The 17,104-nt window shown below is 55.8% G+C and overlaps 6 protein-coding genes across 6 annotated transcripts; 3 read left to right on the top strand and 3 right to left on the bottom strand.

Annotated features, from left to right (window-relative positions):
• Nucleotides 1–1,391: 1,391 nt before the first annotated feature.
• RIX7 (Ribosome biogenesis ATPase rix7) lies at nucleotides 1,392–3,587 on the bottom strand (the record flags this gene model as incomplete). Its single annotated transcript, XM_066776997.1, has 1 exon — nucleotides 1,392–3,587. The coding sequence occupies one exon, from the start codon at nucleotides 3,585–3,587 to the stop codon at nucleotides 1,392–1,394; it is 2,196 nt and encodes a 731-aa protein (XP_066632839.1).
• Nucleotides 3,588–3,911: 324 nt separating this feature from the next.
• Nucleotides 3,912–4,857, top strand: VPS20 (Vacuolar protein sorting-associated protein 20; the record flags this gene model as incomplete). The annotated part of the gene is made up of 3 exons (XM_066776996.1): nucleotides 3,912–3,955; nucleotides 4,041–4,404; nucleotides 4,624–4,857. 3 exons carry the CDS (start codon nucleotides 3,912–3,914, stop codon nucleotides 4,855–4,857), a joined length of 642 nt encoding a protein of 213 aa, XP_066632838.1.
• A 197-nt stretch (nucleotides 4,858–5,054) lies between these two features.
• On the top strand, nucleotides 5,055–6,148 carry SLS55_005548 (uncharacterized protein; the record flags this gene model as incomplete). Its single annotated transcript, XM_066776995.1, has 3 exons — nucleotides 5,055–5,058; nucleotides 5,359–5,366; nucleotides 5,441–6,148. The coding sequence occupies 3 exons, from the start codon at nucleotides 5,055–5,057 to the stop codon at nucleotides 6,146–6,148; spliced, it is 720 nt and encodes a 239-aa protein (XP_066632837.1).
• A 712-nt stretch (nucleotides 6,149–6,860) lies between these two features.
• lsm8 (U4/U6-U5 snRNP complex subunit LSM8) lies at nucleotides 6,861–7,320 on the bottom strand (the record flags this gene model as incomplete). The annotated part of the gene is made up of 2 exons (XM_066776994.1): nucleotides 6,861–7,132; nucleotides 7,296–7,320. 2 exons carry the CDS (start codon nucleotides 7,318–7,320, stop codon nucleotides 6,861–6,863), a joined length of 297 nt encoding a protein of 98 aa, XP_066632836.1.
• Nucleotides 7,321–7,927: 607 nt separating this feature from the next.
• Nucleotides 7,928–8,717, bottom strand: EMP24 (p24 complex component; the record flags this gene model as incomplete). Its single annotated transcript, XM_066776993.1, has 4 exons — nucleotides 7,928–7,945; nucleotides 7,996–8,183; nucleotides 8,257–8,464; nucleotides 8,520–8,717. The coding sequence occupies 4 exons, from the start codon at nucleotides 8,715–8,717 to the stop codon at nucleotides 7,928–7,930; spliced, it is 612 nt and encodes a 203-aa protein (XP_066632835.1).
• A 1,313-nt stretch (nucleotides 8,718–10,030) lies between these two features.
• On the top strand, nucleotides 10,031–11,372 carry SLS55_005545 (uncharacterized protein; the record flags this gene model as incomplete). The annotated part of the gene is made up of 4 exons (XM_066776992.1): nucleotides 10,031–10,129; nucleotides 10,352–10,999; nucleotides 11,063–11,201; nucleotides 11,338–11,372. 4 exons carry the CDS (start codon nucleotides 10,031–10,033, stop codon nucleotides 11,370–11,372), a joined length of 921 nt encoding a protein of 306 aa, XP_066632834.1.
• Nucleotides 11,373–17,104: the final 5,732 nt, after the last annotated feature.

Below are 17,104 nucleotides of genomic sequence, written 5' to 3'. Positions count from 1 at the left end.
CGGGATGCGGCGGTGCGGTGTGGTTGTTGACGGGAGCAACAAAAAGCGTCTCGGCGGGCGCGCTGCATACAACGCACGCGCGGGCGACACGTCTTGCCCCTGCACCAACCAAATCGCGCCCGTGCGGATAAGTAAGCTTGTTTCCACCCTCCACCCTCCACCGCCTGCCATCACCGCCTTCTCGCCTGACTTGCCCTCTGCTCGTTCCATTCGGCATCATCCGAAATTTCTGTTGTCTCAAGTTCCTGCCGACCCTTGCTGCCTGCCGTTTCGCATTGCGTTCCTCAGGCTCCACCCCGCATATCAATTGATCATGTAATCCGATAGCTTGCCGCACTCCGCCGATCACTCCCGTTCCGCTAAAGAACACAGGCCGCTCGGACCACGAGTGCACAGGCGGGAAGAGCTGCACCCACGCAGCTTGCCCTTCTACCAACAACCTTCTTCTGATGCTCTGCGACTCGCAATGCAGGTCAATTGTACCATGACTCACTCAGCTTACGGTTTCAGCGCTTCTTGGCAACAGTTTCAACAAGGATCCGTAGCACTGTGGTTTGTTGGCCGTAAAGAGATGGCCGGCATTTCTGTCGACGTGGCACGCACGACCAACTCTTCAGCCGTTGGAGTTGTGACCCTTGGTGCAAGCTTCTGATCTGCGCGTGATGCTCTGGATACATGCTGCCCCTGTAAGGGCAATCTCCTTGTAGCGTACTGATCATATGGTGGCCAAAACTCACCGTCATGCTTAAGCTACATCACTTGCGCTACTCAAGGAGTTCCGACAGTGATAATCTCACGTATTAAAATCGCAGTTCTTTCTTATTTATACATTATACAAATGGAGTGGCATGCGGCTTCATTATGGAGCTATTCTTTGTCATCTGCGAATGCCTTTATGACATGTTGTTTCCATTGACCCAGATGTCCTCTTAGGCAAGCTCCTTCACGATCGGCAGGATATCCACCGCCATCTCACTCGGATTCCTTACCTCAATGAAGAGCAATAAGAAAGAATGTTGATATCCTTCGCCCGTTTTCGGAATTATTTGTTAGCACTCGAAGTATTTGATACACAGCTGCATTTTCTGCCTGGGATTAGTTAGTTTGAGCCCAAGACTATTTGATGGGTCTTCCGCTCGATCCATGGAGATTCAATACGGGTCCTCCGAGGTAGGACTATTACGCTGTAAACGGAATGGCATGTTGTCAAGTCTCTGGCGCTTGAGGGAGATACCTGCCTTTATCCATCTCCTCAGCCGCCGGGATCCAGGTATTCATTGCGCTGGAACGTTGATTATAACAACAAACAAGAAGCAAGTTAGATTCAAAGCACATGTGTTTTATCGGGATATCTGTCACACAGCCTCCTTACGCCAACGAACCAAGCACACCTACACCCTCGACGACAGCTTCTTCTTCAACAGCTCATACCTCAGCAAATCGCCAACACTCGGCACTATCTTTTCCCTGGCCCTCTCGAAGTCCTCCAGGTTGACCTCAGCGCTCTTCCGCCTGAGCGCGTTCTGACCGGCCTGCCTCAACAAGCTACCCAGATCCGCACCCGAGTAGTTCTCGCAAACCCTCGCGAAGTCTGCGTAACGCTCATCGATGGGAGTGCGTTTGATGAGAGCCCTGAGGATCTCTGCGCGCTCGCTAGGGGCGGGGAGGCCAACGAAGAGCATAGTCTCCAGGCGGCCAGGTCGCAGCATGGCGTCATCGATCATATCTGGGCGGTTCGTGGCAGCGATCAGGTAGATGCCCTCGCGAGTGCTCAAGCCATCAAGCTCGGTGAGCAACGTGTTGACGACGCGAGCGGATGCCTCAGACTGCGAGTCGTTACGCTTGGGCACGAGCGCGTCGAGTTCGTCGAAGAAGATGACACACGGGACGGAAGAGCGCGCGCGGGAGAAGACCTGGCGAACTGCACGTTCGGACTCTCCGACGTATTTGTTGAGCAGTTCTGGCCCCTTGACGCTGATGAAGTTGGCCTTGGACTCGTTGGCCACAGCCTTTGCCAGAAGTGTCTTTCCACATCCCGGAGGTCCCCAGAGCAGAACTCCAGTTGGTGCCGTGATACCGACTTGCTTGTACCTGTCTGGATGCTGGATCGGCTCGACGATGGCCATCTGGAGCTCCTCACGGATGTCTTCCAGAGCACCAATATCTTCCCATGTCGTGTCTGGCACCGTAGCAAAGCCCTCGCGCTTAGAGGAAGGCTGAATACCAGGCAAAACTGTGTTGAAAGCCTCCATGGTGATAGCAAGAGTTTCAAACCCTTCTGGACGCGGCAGATCCTTTCTTTTGGCGACTTGCACAAGCCGAGTGATACTCTTGTCATCCTCATCTCCTTCTCCTGTTTCTCCGCCGTCGACGTCCATCTCCTGCTCGGCTTCCCGACCCTGCTTCTCAAGAGCTTCTCTATAACGATCCATGGCCCACGAGCCAGCCTTGCCGACAAGATCGCGGAGATCGGCGCCCACAAATCCACCGGTTCTCTTCGCCAAATGAGTGTAATCAACATCATCGGAGACCTTGACTTCTCGTGTTTGAGCCCGGAGAATCATTTCCCTCATCTTTTCGTTTGGAACACCCATGTTGATCTCTGTGTCGAATCTGCCACCTCTTCTCAGCGCCGGGTCAATACTGTCGGGCCTGTTGGTGGCAGCAAGAACGATGACAGGTTTGCCATCGTTTGCCTCCATAGCTAAACTATCCATGGAAATGAGCAGTTGTGCGACGATACGCTTCTCCATCTGGCTTTGTGACGTATCCCTCTTCGGAGCAATGACATCGATCTCATCGATGAAGAGCAGACACGGCGCATTTTTGCGAGCCTCTTCGAAATGTTCTCGCACTTGCTTCTCAGACTCTCCGGACATTCCAGAAACGACAGATGGGCCAAGGATCTCGATCAGCGGCACGCCCATCTTAGCCGCAAATGCCTTCGAGATCATGGTTTTACCACATCCGGGCGGGCCGTGCAGAAGAATACCACGGGAAATGGGGATTTTGGCAGCAGTGTATTCCTCCGGACGAAGCAGTGGTAGCACGAGGAGCTCCTTCAACTGGCGCTTCACGTGTCCAACACCACCGACGTCTTCCAGCTTTATGTGCGTCGGAGCCACGGTGTTGATCTCCGTCTTCGACTCGCCCTTCCTCTTCTTCTTTACCGGCTGGCCGTCGGGCAACCGCTGACCATCCCGCTTCTTCGCGGCCGCCTCGGCGACAGCCGTCTGTTTGGCCAGATTCCCGCGCAGCGCCACATTCATTGCATTTTCCGACGCGACCTGTTGTTCCTTCTCCTGCTCGTCCCCGAGATCGGCGTCAATCGGGGCCATCTCATCATCTCCACTTTCTTCGTCTTCCTTCATGACATCTAGCACACGCTCGATGCTGTCCTCTAGCGGTTTCCGAGGTCGCCTCGCGAGCGAAGAGTTGGAGCGCTTGATCCAGTCGGACACGGCGGAGACCGAAAGATTCGGGGTTTCGCCAGGCTGCTCGTCGACGAGCTTGCGGATGACTTGGAACACCTCCTTGTCAAGGCCCTGCCGGAGGGATGGTCGGCCCTTGCCGCGCACTGATGGCATTTTGTATGGGAAAGGATGGACGGGGCGGAAAAGGGACGTCAAGAGGTCGCTCTCAAATTCCGGTCGCGTGAAGCCGAAGCGACCGTCCTGGGGTAGTGGTGAGCAGCTCTCAAGGTGTCAAAAAGCCGATTGCGGGCGGCTCCAGGAAATTTCTCAGGGCCCGGCGGACGCTCTGACGCACATACAGGGGTGCGCGATAAGCGGCTCCGATAAGCTTGGCCCGGTCTCAAGCGCCTTGGCGGCGCATCATACGCACTGCCCGACGCCGGAGCGGTCTTGCGACTCGCCAACTTCTGGGAGTCTCGCTCGCAGCCGTCGACAGTCATGGGCAACGCCGGGAGCACTAATAAGATATCTGCCCAGGATAAGTGAGTTGTAACTTTGCGCCCCCTCTGCGCCCTCGCCCAACCCGTTTCGCATACGCGTAGCTAATGCCGCGCGCCCACTACCCAGAGCTATCCTGGACATGAAGATTCAACGAGACAAGCTGCACCAATACCAGAAGAAGATCATCGTCATCACCAACCGCGAGACCGAGGTTGCGAAAGAATGCCTGAAAAAAGGTGACAAGCGGCGCGCTTTGTTGGCCCTGCGCCGGAAGAAGTACCAGGAATCGCTGCTGCAGAAGACCGACGCCCAGCTTGCCCAGCTCGAGACACTCACGAGCGATGTCGAGTTTGCACTCGTGCAAAAGGATGTATTATTTGGTCTACAACAAGGCACGAGTGTGCTGAAGGAAATACACAAGGAGATGGGCGGGCTGGAGAATGTGGAGAAGCTCATGGGCGAGAATGAAGAGGCGCAGGCGTACCAAAGAGTCAGTACCGACCACCACATCATGCCGGTCGTTCAAGCTGCGGTCACAAAGCCTCTTGGGGCAACCTTGCGCCGTAATTGGAACTGGAAGCAACCATGCCCGTGGCCGTTTCCATTAAGTTGTTCATCGGCCATGCGGAGGGTTGCCTCATGACCAGCTGCGCTTAGACCACCTGATGACCGCATGGGAATGAAGCACCAGTGCTGACAACGTGTACAGGAAATAAGCGAAATGCTCGCCGGCAGAATGTCCAATCAAGACGAGGACGAGGTGGAGGACGAGTTAGACGCGCTGGAGAAGGAAATGAACGGCACCAAGCTCCCAGAGAATCTACCAGATGCTCCGACTATAGTCCCTGAGTCTGTACAGGCAGAGCGGGGGAGCGCACGGGAAAGAGCCGAAGCAAGAAGACAAAAGCAGGCTGCAATGCACGCAGAACCGATGCTTGCATAACATGTTGGCGTTTGGCATATTATTTGTTGGCGGTTTGCTGCATGCATTTCAGCAAGGCGTTGGAGGATCATCATCTGGACAGGGCAACGGCGGAGCACATATTGATTTCACATAGAGATATCCGCGACGTAATTATGACCCTCAAAGGAAGCAGAGTGCTGATGGACCGAAATGGTTTCTCACGTGCGGACGTGCATATGCGTTGACGATCTACGCCGGAGGGTTGCCAGCTTGCACGCTTTATCTCCGCGGCAGCTAGCCTGCCTGCTAACTGTCACATCGACCGCTCCTCGCGGCTGCGATTGCTGTGCGCCGATCGCATGACGCAGAGTCCATCGACACCCCTCTGCAGTCGCCATGATGCCTGAGAATTTCCATTATTCGCGGCGAGCAAGCGGCTCGCGAATCGGGCAGCATCCGACGGAGCGCGTTGTCAGAGCTTCCGCATGCCCCTCCCCCGCCATTTGCTGCTGCGGTCCCTCTTAACAATCCCTATCCCAGCCCTCAAGGTACAACGCAAAACCACCGATATATACACCCACGCCAACATCAATCCTCCCTGAGCAAACGGCACACACGATAGCTTGAGAGAATGTCGCACCACTGTCACGACGAGCACGCCGGCCACGGCGGCCACGACCACGGCGACCACGGGCACGTCCACGACCACAGCGACGACATCACGCCGGCGCTGCAATCGCTGCTGTACGAGCAAGTCGACTTCTCGAAGGTCAACACGCTGAACGAGGAGACGCCGCGCGCGGGCGCCGCCATCCTGCAGAAGACGTGGGCGCAGCGTCTGGAACCGGAGCCGGAGCTGGCCAGCGACGCCGACGAGCAGCTGCTCATGCTCGTTCCCTTCACCGGCCAAGTCCGGCTGCACGCCATCCTCCTGCGCACCAGCGCGACCGAGTCGGCGCCCAAGACGCTCAAGGTCTTCCTCAACCGCGACGACCTCGACTTCGGCACCGCGGCCGACCTGCCGCCCACGCAGACGCTCGAGCTCGCCCAGACCAACGACGTCCAGGAGCTGCCCGTCAAGCGCGCCCTCTTCAACACCACCCGCTCGCTCGCCCTCTTCTTCGAGGACAACTTCGGCGCCGGCGACGAGGACGTCACCCGCCTCAGCTACCTCGCCTTCAAGGGCGAGTTCATGCGCCTGAACAAGGAGCCCGTCAACTTCCTGTACGAGGCCGCTGCCAACCCGTCGGATCACAAGGTCAAGGGGACCAGCGCGCTGGGTATGGGGAGCGGCATCGGCGGGCCGGGCGGTGGCGGGGATGGGGTCTGAGAGGAGTGTTTGGAGATGAAGGGTGCGGGCGATAATATGATTAAAGTCCTTGAGGGGCAAGAAAGAAGAGTGATATCAGCCAAAAGGCATTTTGTATATTTAGCATGACACATGGCGTAAGATGACGGAACGACATTGACATATGATCTTTTAACTGCTGTACAATATGGTCATCAAGGAATACTCCTGTAATGCTAGATTCGCGGTTCAACGCGTCCGCCATTGTGCCGAGCAATGTTCGGTCCACAAGTAGTCTGTATGACGCCTAGACAACCGTTGGGAAATATGGTATGCTAGAAGGAGAACAAAGGAATGCCGTTAACCTAGCAAAACGTGGATATCGATTGAGAGGACCTACTTCGCATGGCAATTGACCTCGATGGTTCCCAAAATAGCGCCTGGTCAATGCCCCCCAGATGCATGCATAACTAGTAGCACCCAGCCGCGACGAGTCCAGCAGCCGCCTGTGCCCCAGTCCAAGACGTATTCGAGCTTTCACCAGCACCAGCTCCGCGGACGTACGACCCTACCGCAAGTATAAAGCCGCACCCAATCCTCACCATACGGCTCCCCCCTCAAAGTGCCGTATCGCGTCCTTTATCCTCCCCACAAGCGGCCATATATTTCTTTTCTCTCCACCCCCTCTCATTATATTCTCTCTTGGATTGCCAATTTCCCCTCCAAGTCTTTTTTCCTTCCCTTCCCTTCCCTCTCACACATGCTTCGTCGTCCCAATCACCTCGCCGCGCACCTTGGTCCAGTCGATGCTCGCGTCCATCTCCTCGTCCACCAGGCCGCACAGCGCGACGTTGTCGCCGCGGATCAGGTACAGCCCGTGCTGCACCTCGCTCGAGTCCTCCGGGTCGTCGGCGGGCCGGATCACGCGCTCCCACGTGTCCGACAGCACCAGGTTCGTCATCTGGTCGCACGACAGCAGCGTCCCGACCAGCGTCCGGCTGTCGACCGTGATGATGCAGATTTTCTCTGGGGAGGCGGGTAAGTAAGGGTCTTTTACTCTCCGGGTTCTCTCGTCAAGGTTGGAAAGGTCGTCTTCTGGAGGAAGAAGAAGAATGATTGGAGAAGCAAAAGCTGGGCAGAAATGTGTGGGGTGCGCGGCGCGGGGGCGCGGGCGCGAAAAAACACGTACTGTTGATGTAGGATTGGAGTGACATGTTTGCCGGAGCTTCGCTCAGCGATGCGACGACCCAGTTGCGGCGTTAGGAATGGACTGGGCTGGAACAGCGGCGATTGAGGGTCGGCGGGGTTTGCGGCGGCCAGCTCCCGGTGCGCTTCAGCAGCTTTTCGAAAGCTTCGCGGAGCGGTGGAAGAGGGGGGAGGAAGAAAGGCTGGTGATTTCTGCGCGAGGCTGTCGCGATGGAGCTGCAGTGATCGGGGTCCCGCGCGTTGCCTGCCGTGACGCGTGCGGGCGAGCTCGGACCGAAACCGAGACCCTTCAGCAAGCGCTCAATGCTCTCAACGGGGGCGGGAGCTTCGACTGGACGGACTATGCTTGATGCAGGTATGACGAATCATTCCAAGAAATGCCCTGTTATTTTTCCTTGGTCCTGGAACAGAGACACCAGGGTATCTAGATAAGACTACAATTTTCTCCCAGCCTGCTGCGCCTGGAAGCTGAATAATTTATCGAAGGGAACAATTTGTCCGCAAACAGCGCGGCGTCCCGACGATCAAACGAGAGCGGTCAGGTCGGAATGGAAACATGTCTTCGTCAATTCGGGACTTTAAACAACCACCGCCAAGAACCCAGAACATGTCTATCTACACAACGCGCTTGACCTAGGCTCCTTAGCCAGTGTTCAGAATGGCATTTTCCCAGAGGGACTTACCTCAAAGAACCTCTTCAGCCACCACACCTGGAAGACGCCCTCACCAGCCAGCACGAGCAATTGGAAGATGCTCCACCACTTGACTCTGGCGTTGGTGCTCTCCGCAGTGTTCCTGTGCGTCCTCTCTCTGACCACGATGTATCCCTGCTCGTCCTTGACCGAAGCGATGAGTTCCGAAAGTTGGCGAACTAGAAGCTGTTAGCGATGCGCCCCATAGAAATTCCAGGCGCTTGATTTATGGGGGGCGCAGTGTGTACGTACCCTCCTTCTCCAATGGATCCTGCGACGCCTCGGACTCGGGAACGTAGACAATGCCGTGGACGTTGAACGAGACCTCCTTCGTGTTGGCGGCCCAGTGCTCGTTGCTGAAGCAGTAGGTGTACCTGCCATCCTGATGGGCGGTGAAGGAGTGGTCGCCGGAAGAAACACTGCGCTCGTGGGTCTGCATGTTGTTCGACGGGTTTTGGACCTAGAGAAGGCCGTATCAGCACCGTTTCCTCCAACCAATTGGCGGGTTGACGCACCCAGAAGTCAATGTCCAGGTTGCCGCTACCGCCAAATTCACGATCGCCGACCTGGAAGGTCACGGTCATCTTGTCGTCGACGTGGAGCTGCTCGTGGAAGCATTCGCGCGAGTGGGCCTTGAGCTGGATGTTGTGGGCGGAGGCGAGGCTGACGAAGTAGCCGAAGGCGGCCACGACGGCGGCGGAGGGGAACAGCATTGCGACGGGTGGAGGGGTGCTGCGGGTGCAAGGCGGGCGGTTATCTGGGCTGCTGTTGGAGCTTCGGGGCGCCGGCGTAAGGAGTGTTGATCGCGAGCTGCCAGGTTGCAACGGCGAAAGTTCGGAAGCGGACCCTAGTCGCACATCTCGCACAACGACATCGCTCCATCGCTCCATTCACATCATTGTCAACCCTTATGTCTCAGGCATGCCTCAGCCGTGGGCGTTACTACCGGAGTGCGGCTTCGATACCTAACTCTGAATAAAAAAAATCCAGACGTAAATGTAAGTTTTGAATGTGCATATCTACGTCTGGATATCGTGTTCGACTACCTATGTAGGAAGTGTGCTTCGTCCTCGGTGAGCTCAAAGGCCCTTTTTTTTTTTTTTAGGCTGTGGCTGAAATCTTACGGAATCGACGTAGGACTGGAAATACTCAATGCACCAGCCTTCCAAATCCTTGTCGGATTTCTATTGCATTTATCCGCTGAGGTGAAGAGCTCGGGACGAATATGGGTGGGCCAATCAGCGCGATTCCGCTTTGGGAAATTCTTTGAAACATAAGCTAGACGCTTGCGTCGATGCTGAGGAATGGAACTGCCCTGCGTGGTCGCTTTTCCAGCTTCGCAGCCGTTAAGCCAGCGAACATACTGGTTGGCGTGTGCAGTACAAATGGCCGATCAATGTTCGGCCGGGGAACCTGATTACTATGCGAGGAACACCAGATGCGTCTAGCAAGTGGTGGCTTTCCTGCTGGCATTCTTGCTGCTGCTGAAAACGGAACTTCGGCGCAGTATATCGTCATGCCAGCCCTGTTGCGCCCGGCGAGCCTGCTTAAACCGCCCTTCGCCGTTTGGGAGAAATCCGAGGGGCCAGCCTATGTAATAGTCTGTCTTGAAAATGGGCGGCTGTATCTGGTAGCGGCCATGTGGGACGCGAGGCGCGCGCTGGCCCAGATACTCAATTCCTCGTGCGCCCGTAGCGCAGGTGAAGCCGCCCGAGGGCTCTATATGACCGCGCCTTCCTTCCCGGCGCGGAATCAGCGCAAATTTCTTGCGTCGCGACCCAATACGGACTAGCGTCGTAGGTGTCTGTTTATAGGGACCATCGACTTCCACCATCCGACTCTCCTCTCGTCCCCACAACACAACCCTGAGCCAGTGTCACCATTGCACTTCGTACGAAGCGCTTCAAGCATTGTCGCACGCCTCCAAGTTTGTTGTCCCCGCAATCCTCAACCGTCCCGTCGTCGCTCAGTCCGACAAACATCTCGCTCCAAACCCGCTTCGTCCCCCACACCACCGGTCGCAAAAATGAAAATGGCTGCCCGGAAGTACTACGACTTGAACAAGATCGACCCCGGCTGGGCCCGCAAGCACAAGTGCACCCTCTGGGCCTCTGGGGTCTCCACCGTAAGTTCTAGATCTTTTTCCGCAACCTCAACTCTGTCCTCACTGTTTGAGCCGTCCGCTCCACCTTACCACCCAACCGCGCTACCACCACAGTGGCAGGGTCTGCCATCCGGGATCAACCCGAAACAAACTCAGGGCGCGTAACTCGTTGAACAAGCGCGGGAACCACCACTGTCTTCACTCTTCGAAGCTTTCAAGATCTCAGCTAACACTGACTTGCAGGGCAAGATCGACGAGATTTGCGCCAAGCCCAGCTTCTCTGAGCTGGCCAAGAGCGCTGAAGAGGAGCTGGTCCGTGACGAGGCGCTTGCTAAGGCCAAGGAGGAGGGCGCTAGGGAGGCTCTCAAGAAGGCGGCTGCCGACAACACCAAGGGCGGCCACAAGAACAACACCGCTAAGCCGTCCGCTCTCAAGGACACCACCATTGTCAGCATGGCCGCTGTTCCTGCCACCAACCCTTCGGACGCCCCCAAGAACGTTGCCTCGGAGAAGAAGGCCGGCTCTGGCAAGCCCAACTTCACCTTCAGTGCCGATGATGACAAGCAGCTCCTGGAGCTCAAGAACGAGGGCAAGTCCTGGAAGGAGATCGCCAAGGCGCTCAAGAAGCCTCAGGACGCGCTCAAGAACCGGTTCAAGGAGATTGGCCCCAACGACGAGAAGCCCGCTCCGCAGCAGAAGAAGGAGTCCAAGAAGGAATCCAAGAAGGAGTCCAAGAAGAACGGCCACGCCAAGACCAACGAGAACGCCGCCGCTCCGGTGGTTGACCAGGGTGGCGAGGAGTGGGACGTCCAGACCGTCACCGGCGGCGATGACAGCGGCGATGGCGAGTACATGATCCTCTACCCCGACCACATCTTCAGTGAGGAGGCGGTAAGTGAATTCGCTCTGCTGATCTTTACTCGTAATGCGCCGCGCGCTGACTGACATCGTTAGCTGGTCGCCATGGCTCGTGCCATGTACGAAGACCACGACAACTTCTACCAGCGCATCGTCAGCCGCATCTTCGACGCCACCGGCCAGCGCTTCAGCGAGTCGGCCGTCAAGCACAAGCTCGCCAAGGCGCGCAACGAGCGTGAGTCCACCACCACCACCCTTTCCATCTCGTCTTGATACAGCCTAACGCTTTCACAAAGCCACCCCTCCGCCTTCCGAAGCCCACTATGACACGGGCAGCTACGTTGGAAGCATCTGATGCTACTATGTTACAGTTCACGAGGCTAAGAAGACGCCCACCAACAACTGATTTCTTCTCCGCCCTCTCTTTCTGATGGTCTTGGCAACTGGATCCCCTCGCCCGCTCTCGGTCACGACGACGGCGACTTCACTTCAGCAGGGACTCGGCCAACAACATCGGTACAATTGCTGAACATCATCAACGGCGGGGAATGATGGACCGCATCAGCGGGACAGTTTTCTTTCCTTTTTCCAAAACGGTCATCGGTCCTTTCTCTGTGGGGAGGGGGAAAACAAACAGCTCGCCTACATCGCTCTACCGGACTTGGTACTTTGCCGGAGCAAAAATTCGCGAGCTTGAAAAGCGTCTTCTTCCCTTTCCCACCATTACTCTTCTGAGATACCCAGGGTTTTTGGTTTCCTTTCCACTCAGGAACGACTGCTGTTTTCACAGTCCGTCTTCCGTTTCGAGTGTTTTCATTGGGAGAAAGGTCTGCCGGCGAGCAAACCTTTCGACGTGCTCTCACGCACGCAGGCTGGGGGGTTGTGCAGTTCTGATACGGCTACCGAGGAGGTTGGGTGAGCGATGCTCCTTGGCGTAGGTAGAGGCAACGGCATTACACAATCAATTGAACAGTTGCCTATAATTCCGTGATCGGATGGGGTTTGTGATGTATCCGAGGCCCTCGGCTCAGGCGGACGAGCTCTTCAATGCGGGTAAGTGTGATGGTGTCCCAGCTCCAGATCAGGAATGTGCGGCAGGGCCCGCAGTCCCATGTCTCGATATTCTACCTTGTATGCGCAGCAGCTACAGTGTCCAGTGTCCACTTGCGCATAACTGTGGGATGTTAGCAAGCGTGGAGGAGGACAGCGGCGGCACTGCCTTCGCCTTATTCCGTCGTTGTATGCGCGCCCGCAGCTGATTGGTTTGCGTTCTGGATTCACTCCGCCCCAGCACGGAAAACCTGGGCATAGCAATCATGCAGGAGCAGATCGTAGAACCAGCATGATCATTCAGTTACTCACAAGGAGTGGCGCTCCATTCTCTAGAAGATAGATGGCACCCAACGCCCACTTCAAGAACATGTGCGCCATAAGCTATCTGCCGAAGCGCCTCTTGATTCTCGTCCACAAGCTGCTGCTTGTTCTTCTTTCGTTCATGCGATATGGACATTTGCTGCACAGTAGATGGCCGCAAGTCTTTCCTTTTTTTTTCCCTCTGCAGGTATCCGCATAGTACGAGTTCTGGGTATGGCACTTGTGGCATTCCCACATATCTGCTTGCTGTACTGGCGAGGCTTGGCTGAATTGTTGACGGTTTGGAAGAGAGCTTGAGGCCTTTCGGGAACTTTGCCTGTAGATGTTTAGCTGTGGTTATGGTGAGGGCTCTGAGATTCGAGCGAGATTTTGTAGTTAAATACTAAATGAAGTACGTGTTGCATGTGGGCAGCATCAGGATAGTCGTACAGAAACGAATGAAGGAGAAAAGTGTAGGCCACGTTGAGGGCGTGTTCGCTCCGAGGTATCAGGAGTGTTGGTAAAAGTGAAAAGTGTCTTTGGGCGCAAGATCTTCTACGGGTAAAGCTTTATACAGTACATGTTTGTAGCCATTTGAGACACGGGGTGTATTGCCAGCAAAAACAGTGTAAGCATGATCAGGGTTACCCAACAACGCATTCAAAGAATATGTGGGACACAGAAGCCAGCTTTCCAAAGCAAACCCGGGTACAGCCAGCAAATATGTTTTCCCAGCCTACAGCCCCTTGAAGAACTCTAGTATGGCCGGCAGCGAGCCTTCCTCATCCTTAACCCCCAAAGCAACATCAACAACAGGCCCAACATGCACCTCTCTTGGGCCCTTCACAAACACGACCTTCCCATCGTCGCCGCCGCCCTCCACCCCCGTGTCCATCAATCTCGCCAACTCGACCACGTCATCGTAGAAAACCTCCCTCGTCCCCACACTCACCAACATCCTCTCCACCACCCTCCCCTCCCCCCTCACCACCCCACTCCAAAACTCGCCTCCCCATCCCCCCACCATCTCCCCCTCGCTCGCCCCCTCGTCCTCGTCCTCCTCCTCTGCCACCATCGCCGCCCCGACCGCATCCCCCCAAACAACCCCCCTCACCCCCTCCAACCCCATCGCCTCCTCAAACTCCCCCAACTCCTTCCCACCCAGGAAATCCCACCGCGCATTCCTCACGTACGACGACTCCGCCCCGCGGCCATCGACATCATACGGCCCCAGCCTACACCACGGACAAACCGCCACCGCCGCCGCCAACCTTTTCCCCCTTCCCCCTTCCCCCCACCACTCCGCCGCCCCAACGTCCCGAACCGGACCACCACTCCCGCCACTCCCCGCCACCTTCAACGCCGCAAGCACGCCCAACAGCAGATTGCCCCCCGCCGAGTCCCCCATCAACACGACCTCGGCCGGCGGCACGCCGCGGTCGACGACTAGATGGCGCAGGGCGGCGAGCGACTGCGCGAGCTGGGTGGGGTGGCGGCGGGCGGGGGCGAGGTGGTACTCGAGGACGGCGAGGGTGACGACGACACCGGAAGAGGATAAGGATTCGGCGCAGCGGTGGGCGAAGGGGAGTTGGCCCCGGGCGTTGAGGGGGTGGACGAAGCCGCCGCCGTGGAGGTAGAGGATCGTGCGGTGCTGCTGCTGCTGTTGCTGCTGCTGCGAGGAGGACGGTTGGAATGGCGATGATGGGGACGGAGGGTTGACTGTGATGAGGTGCAGCGTCGCGTCCGGGATGGCCGGAGCATGGAAGGTCGACGCCCGGTCGTGGTGGTGGTTGTTGTTGGTACCGGTGGCGGCGGGATCGTGCACGGGGACGCGGACGGCGTGGTGGGTCAGGTTGCGCGCGGCGCAGTAGGCGACGACGGCATCGCCGGTCGAGACGACGTCGGCGGCGAGCTTTTGGCGGAAGCTGAGGGTCAGGGTGGCGTGGCGGAGGAGGTTGACGCCGATGGTGCGGATGGGGTGTTTGATGGCGGCGGCGGTGTCGGTGAGGACGGCGAAGATGAGCGTGAGGGCGGTTTTGAAGACTGGGGCGGCGTTAGTCGTCGGATGCGAAGCTTGAGGGGCAATTGGGGCTTACGGATCAATGGGATGAGCCAGAGAAACTGGACTTTCTCACGAGCCGTGAGCTGGATCTCTGGATGGACCATGATGGGTTGACGTCGTCGTGCAAACGCGGGGTAGGATTTTTAGCCGGTGGTCCCGAATTTGGACGTGGAATTAGAGGAAATGGGCTATAGATAGCGAAAGTTAGGTGATGGAGATGATGTGAGATTGGAGTCGTACAAATAGCCTCAGCTACCTTGCAACGTTTCCTGTTTCGGGCGTTCGCGCAGCCATTGCCATTTTGTGCTGCCTGGATTCGTGGCGCGTTTAGCGCATATTGCTATCTCTCCTGGAGGCAATGCAGAATACGTACAAATCCAAATTCGGTCTACTCAGACCATTGCCACAGAATAATTGTGATGTAAAGAAGAGGAGTTGTGGTTACGGAGGCACGCCAGACTCCCGAGCATAGGCGACGCTAACCGCTGCCCGAATCAACATCTGCCCTTGAACACCACCTCATCCTCTGAATCTTCGCTCTTTTCAGCAACTGGCTGCTCATCTTCTGATTGTTCGCTCTTCCTAGCAATTGGCTCCTCGTCCTCCCGGTCCGTTGACTCCTTGTCCTTTCGGTCGGGAATCCGAGTGACGAAAGCCTTATGGCCCCGTAGAGATACGCAAGCCTCGTATTTACGATGGTCGTAGAATACCCAGATTTCTGGAAGATGATCGTCGTAGTGTGAGGTGTTTGATGTAACCTCAAAAGAAGGCGTTCCCTGACCACAGTCGCATGAAGATGCGAACGATGCTTCGCGTAACCATTCGGCAACCTCCTGAGCAGATGGCCTAAGCCCAGGCATCGGTGCAACCATTTCGAGCAAGAGGCCTCGAAGACCCCCTAGAGAACGGAAAAACTTCTCAGTGCCTTGATTCACCCAACAGCTGAAAGAACCTGGCCTTCTAAGAAGAAACGAATTCACCGTGTGGGACTTGGATGAGTACAAGAAGTCTCTGGTTGCAGAGAGACGCGGACCTTCCACTCCACAGCTTTGGTAGATATCCTCATCTTTTTGAATGTATGAGAGAACCTCTGTGAATACGCATCCAAGAGAGAATATATCCGCGCTCAAACCCCGCTTTTCCTGCGCAACAACTTCTGGAGCAGCGTACATCCTGGTGAAAGATGTCCGAGACTCCGTCTCAGCGGCGGCTGCAGAGACATATGATCTTGCGATTCCGAAATCTGCTAGAAATATTTGGTGCCGTGCTCTTTTCGGGTGCGTTCCCGGTGACTTGATCAAGAATTTTTGCGGGTTGATATCCACGTGCTTGACCAAGATATTTTGCGGTTTGATATCCATGTGCTTGACCGAGTTCGTATGTAAGAACTCCACGGCATTGGCGAGACAACCGAAGTATCCAAAAGTCTCTAGTATTTGAGAACCCTCACGTCGGTCAAGATGCGTATCTAAAAATGTCTCGAGGTTGCACTCTGCGACGGGATAGAGCAAAATGGCCAGCTTGGTACCGATGACGTATGTGCCGACGACTCGGATGATATGCGCATGCCGAAGTTTCTGCAACAACTGAACTTCTGTGATCGCATCCTTTCGCTTCAGGCGGACGTTGCAGGCGATTGTCTTTCGGGCAAGTAGAATCCTCCTGCACCTGACCTCATGTACAAGTGCCGTTGCCGAATGACCAATAAGGTTTCCAACTTGAAGAGGGATAGCAGCTTCTTCGTCCCTCGCATATTCAGCGTGTTGACCTCGCCCGGACCAATTGAGCTCGTCGTCTTCATCCGGAATCAGGCCTATTTGTAGCATGTATCGTTTCCAATCTGTCCTGTACCGAGGGTTAGATAAAAGCAAATGCTGTACAAGAGCTTTCAGACTCACATATTTGTGATAGGCATCTTTTGGTCTGGAGTGTCAGATGAGGCAGCAGTGTGATAGCTGACCATGCTGGAATTCTGAGACATATAAGTCCTGCTTCCATGGCTAGCACGCGAGCTTGCCGTCACGTAACTGAGCCTGCTCGACAGATGCGTAGCGGCCGTTACATACGTCACTCGGGAGCCTGACTCTGCAGTTTTGCGAGTCACAGAGCTGACGGTTTCCGCTCTTGTTTCCGGTGACAAATTTGAAGCACGCCGGCTTGCCCTCGTAGCTTCGTTGAAGCGTGTGTGGAGCGGGCTTGTCTCCCAGGCTGCTGGTCTTTCATTGCTCGTGAACGTTCTGGGAGCCGTAGGACGGCGAGGTTCTGTTTCGGAATAGAGCGGCACGTAGTCGTATTGTCGAGTCATCGATTGACTATAATCAGCCGGCATGTAGGTGGGCGGTGCAGTATCCCACGGCGAGGGTGCCGACATGGTTGCGAGGAGAGATTTTGTCGTTTCGCTGAAAAGGCTGAGGAACTATGAGATCGATGGGAGTTGTACGAGTCGTTTTGCAGCCTTGCAAGGCGTAAAATGTCTGCGGGGAAGCGGGGATTCGATTGGTTCTTATAACCTGCAAAGTAAGCACGCATCTGTGTACAGGGGATACGACCAGCCATCTCACTGGCCGACAAAATGTATGAACTTTGCATAACAATTTCAAGGTGGTTATGTCAACACGATACAAAGGTACGGCAACTTGGAGTGAAATGAGTCATTTGGTAGAATCAATATCTTTTTCACGGTCTAATATGATGCTTTATCAATCCAGATATCGTCACCAAGG

The sequence above is a fragment of the Diplodia seriata genome (genome assembly GCF_021436955.1).
Source record: "Diplodia seriata strain FDS-637 chromosome Unknown scaffold_5, whole genome shotgun sequence".
Lineage (NCBI taxonomy): Eukaryota > Fungi > Ascomycota > Dothideomycetes > Botryosphaeriales > Botryosphaeriaceae > Diplodia > Diplodia seriata.
The sequence above is the reverse complement of the archived record's forward strand: the minus strand, read 5'-3'. Positions and strand labels throughout refer to the sequence as shown.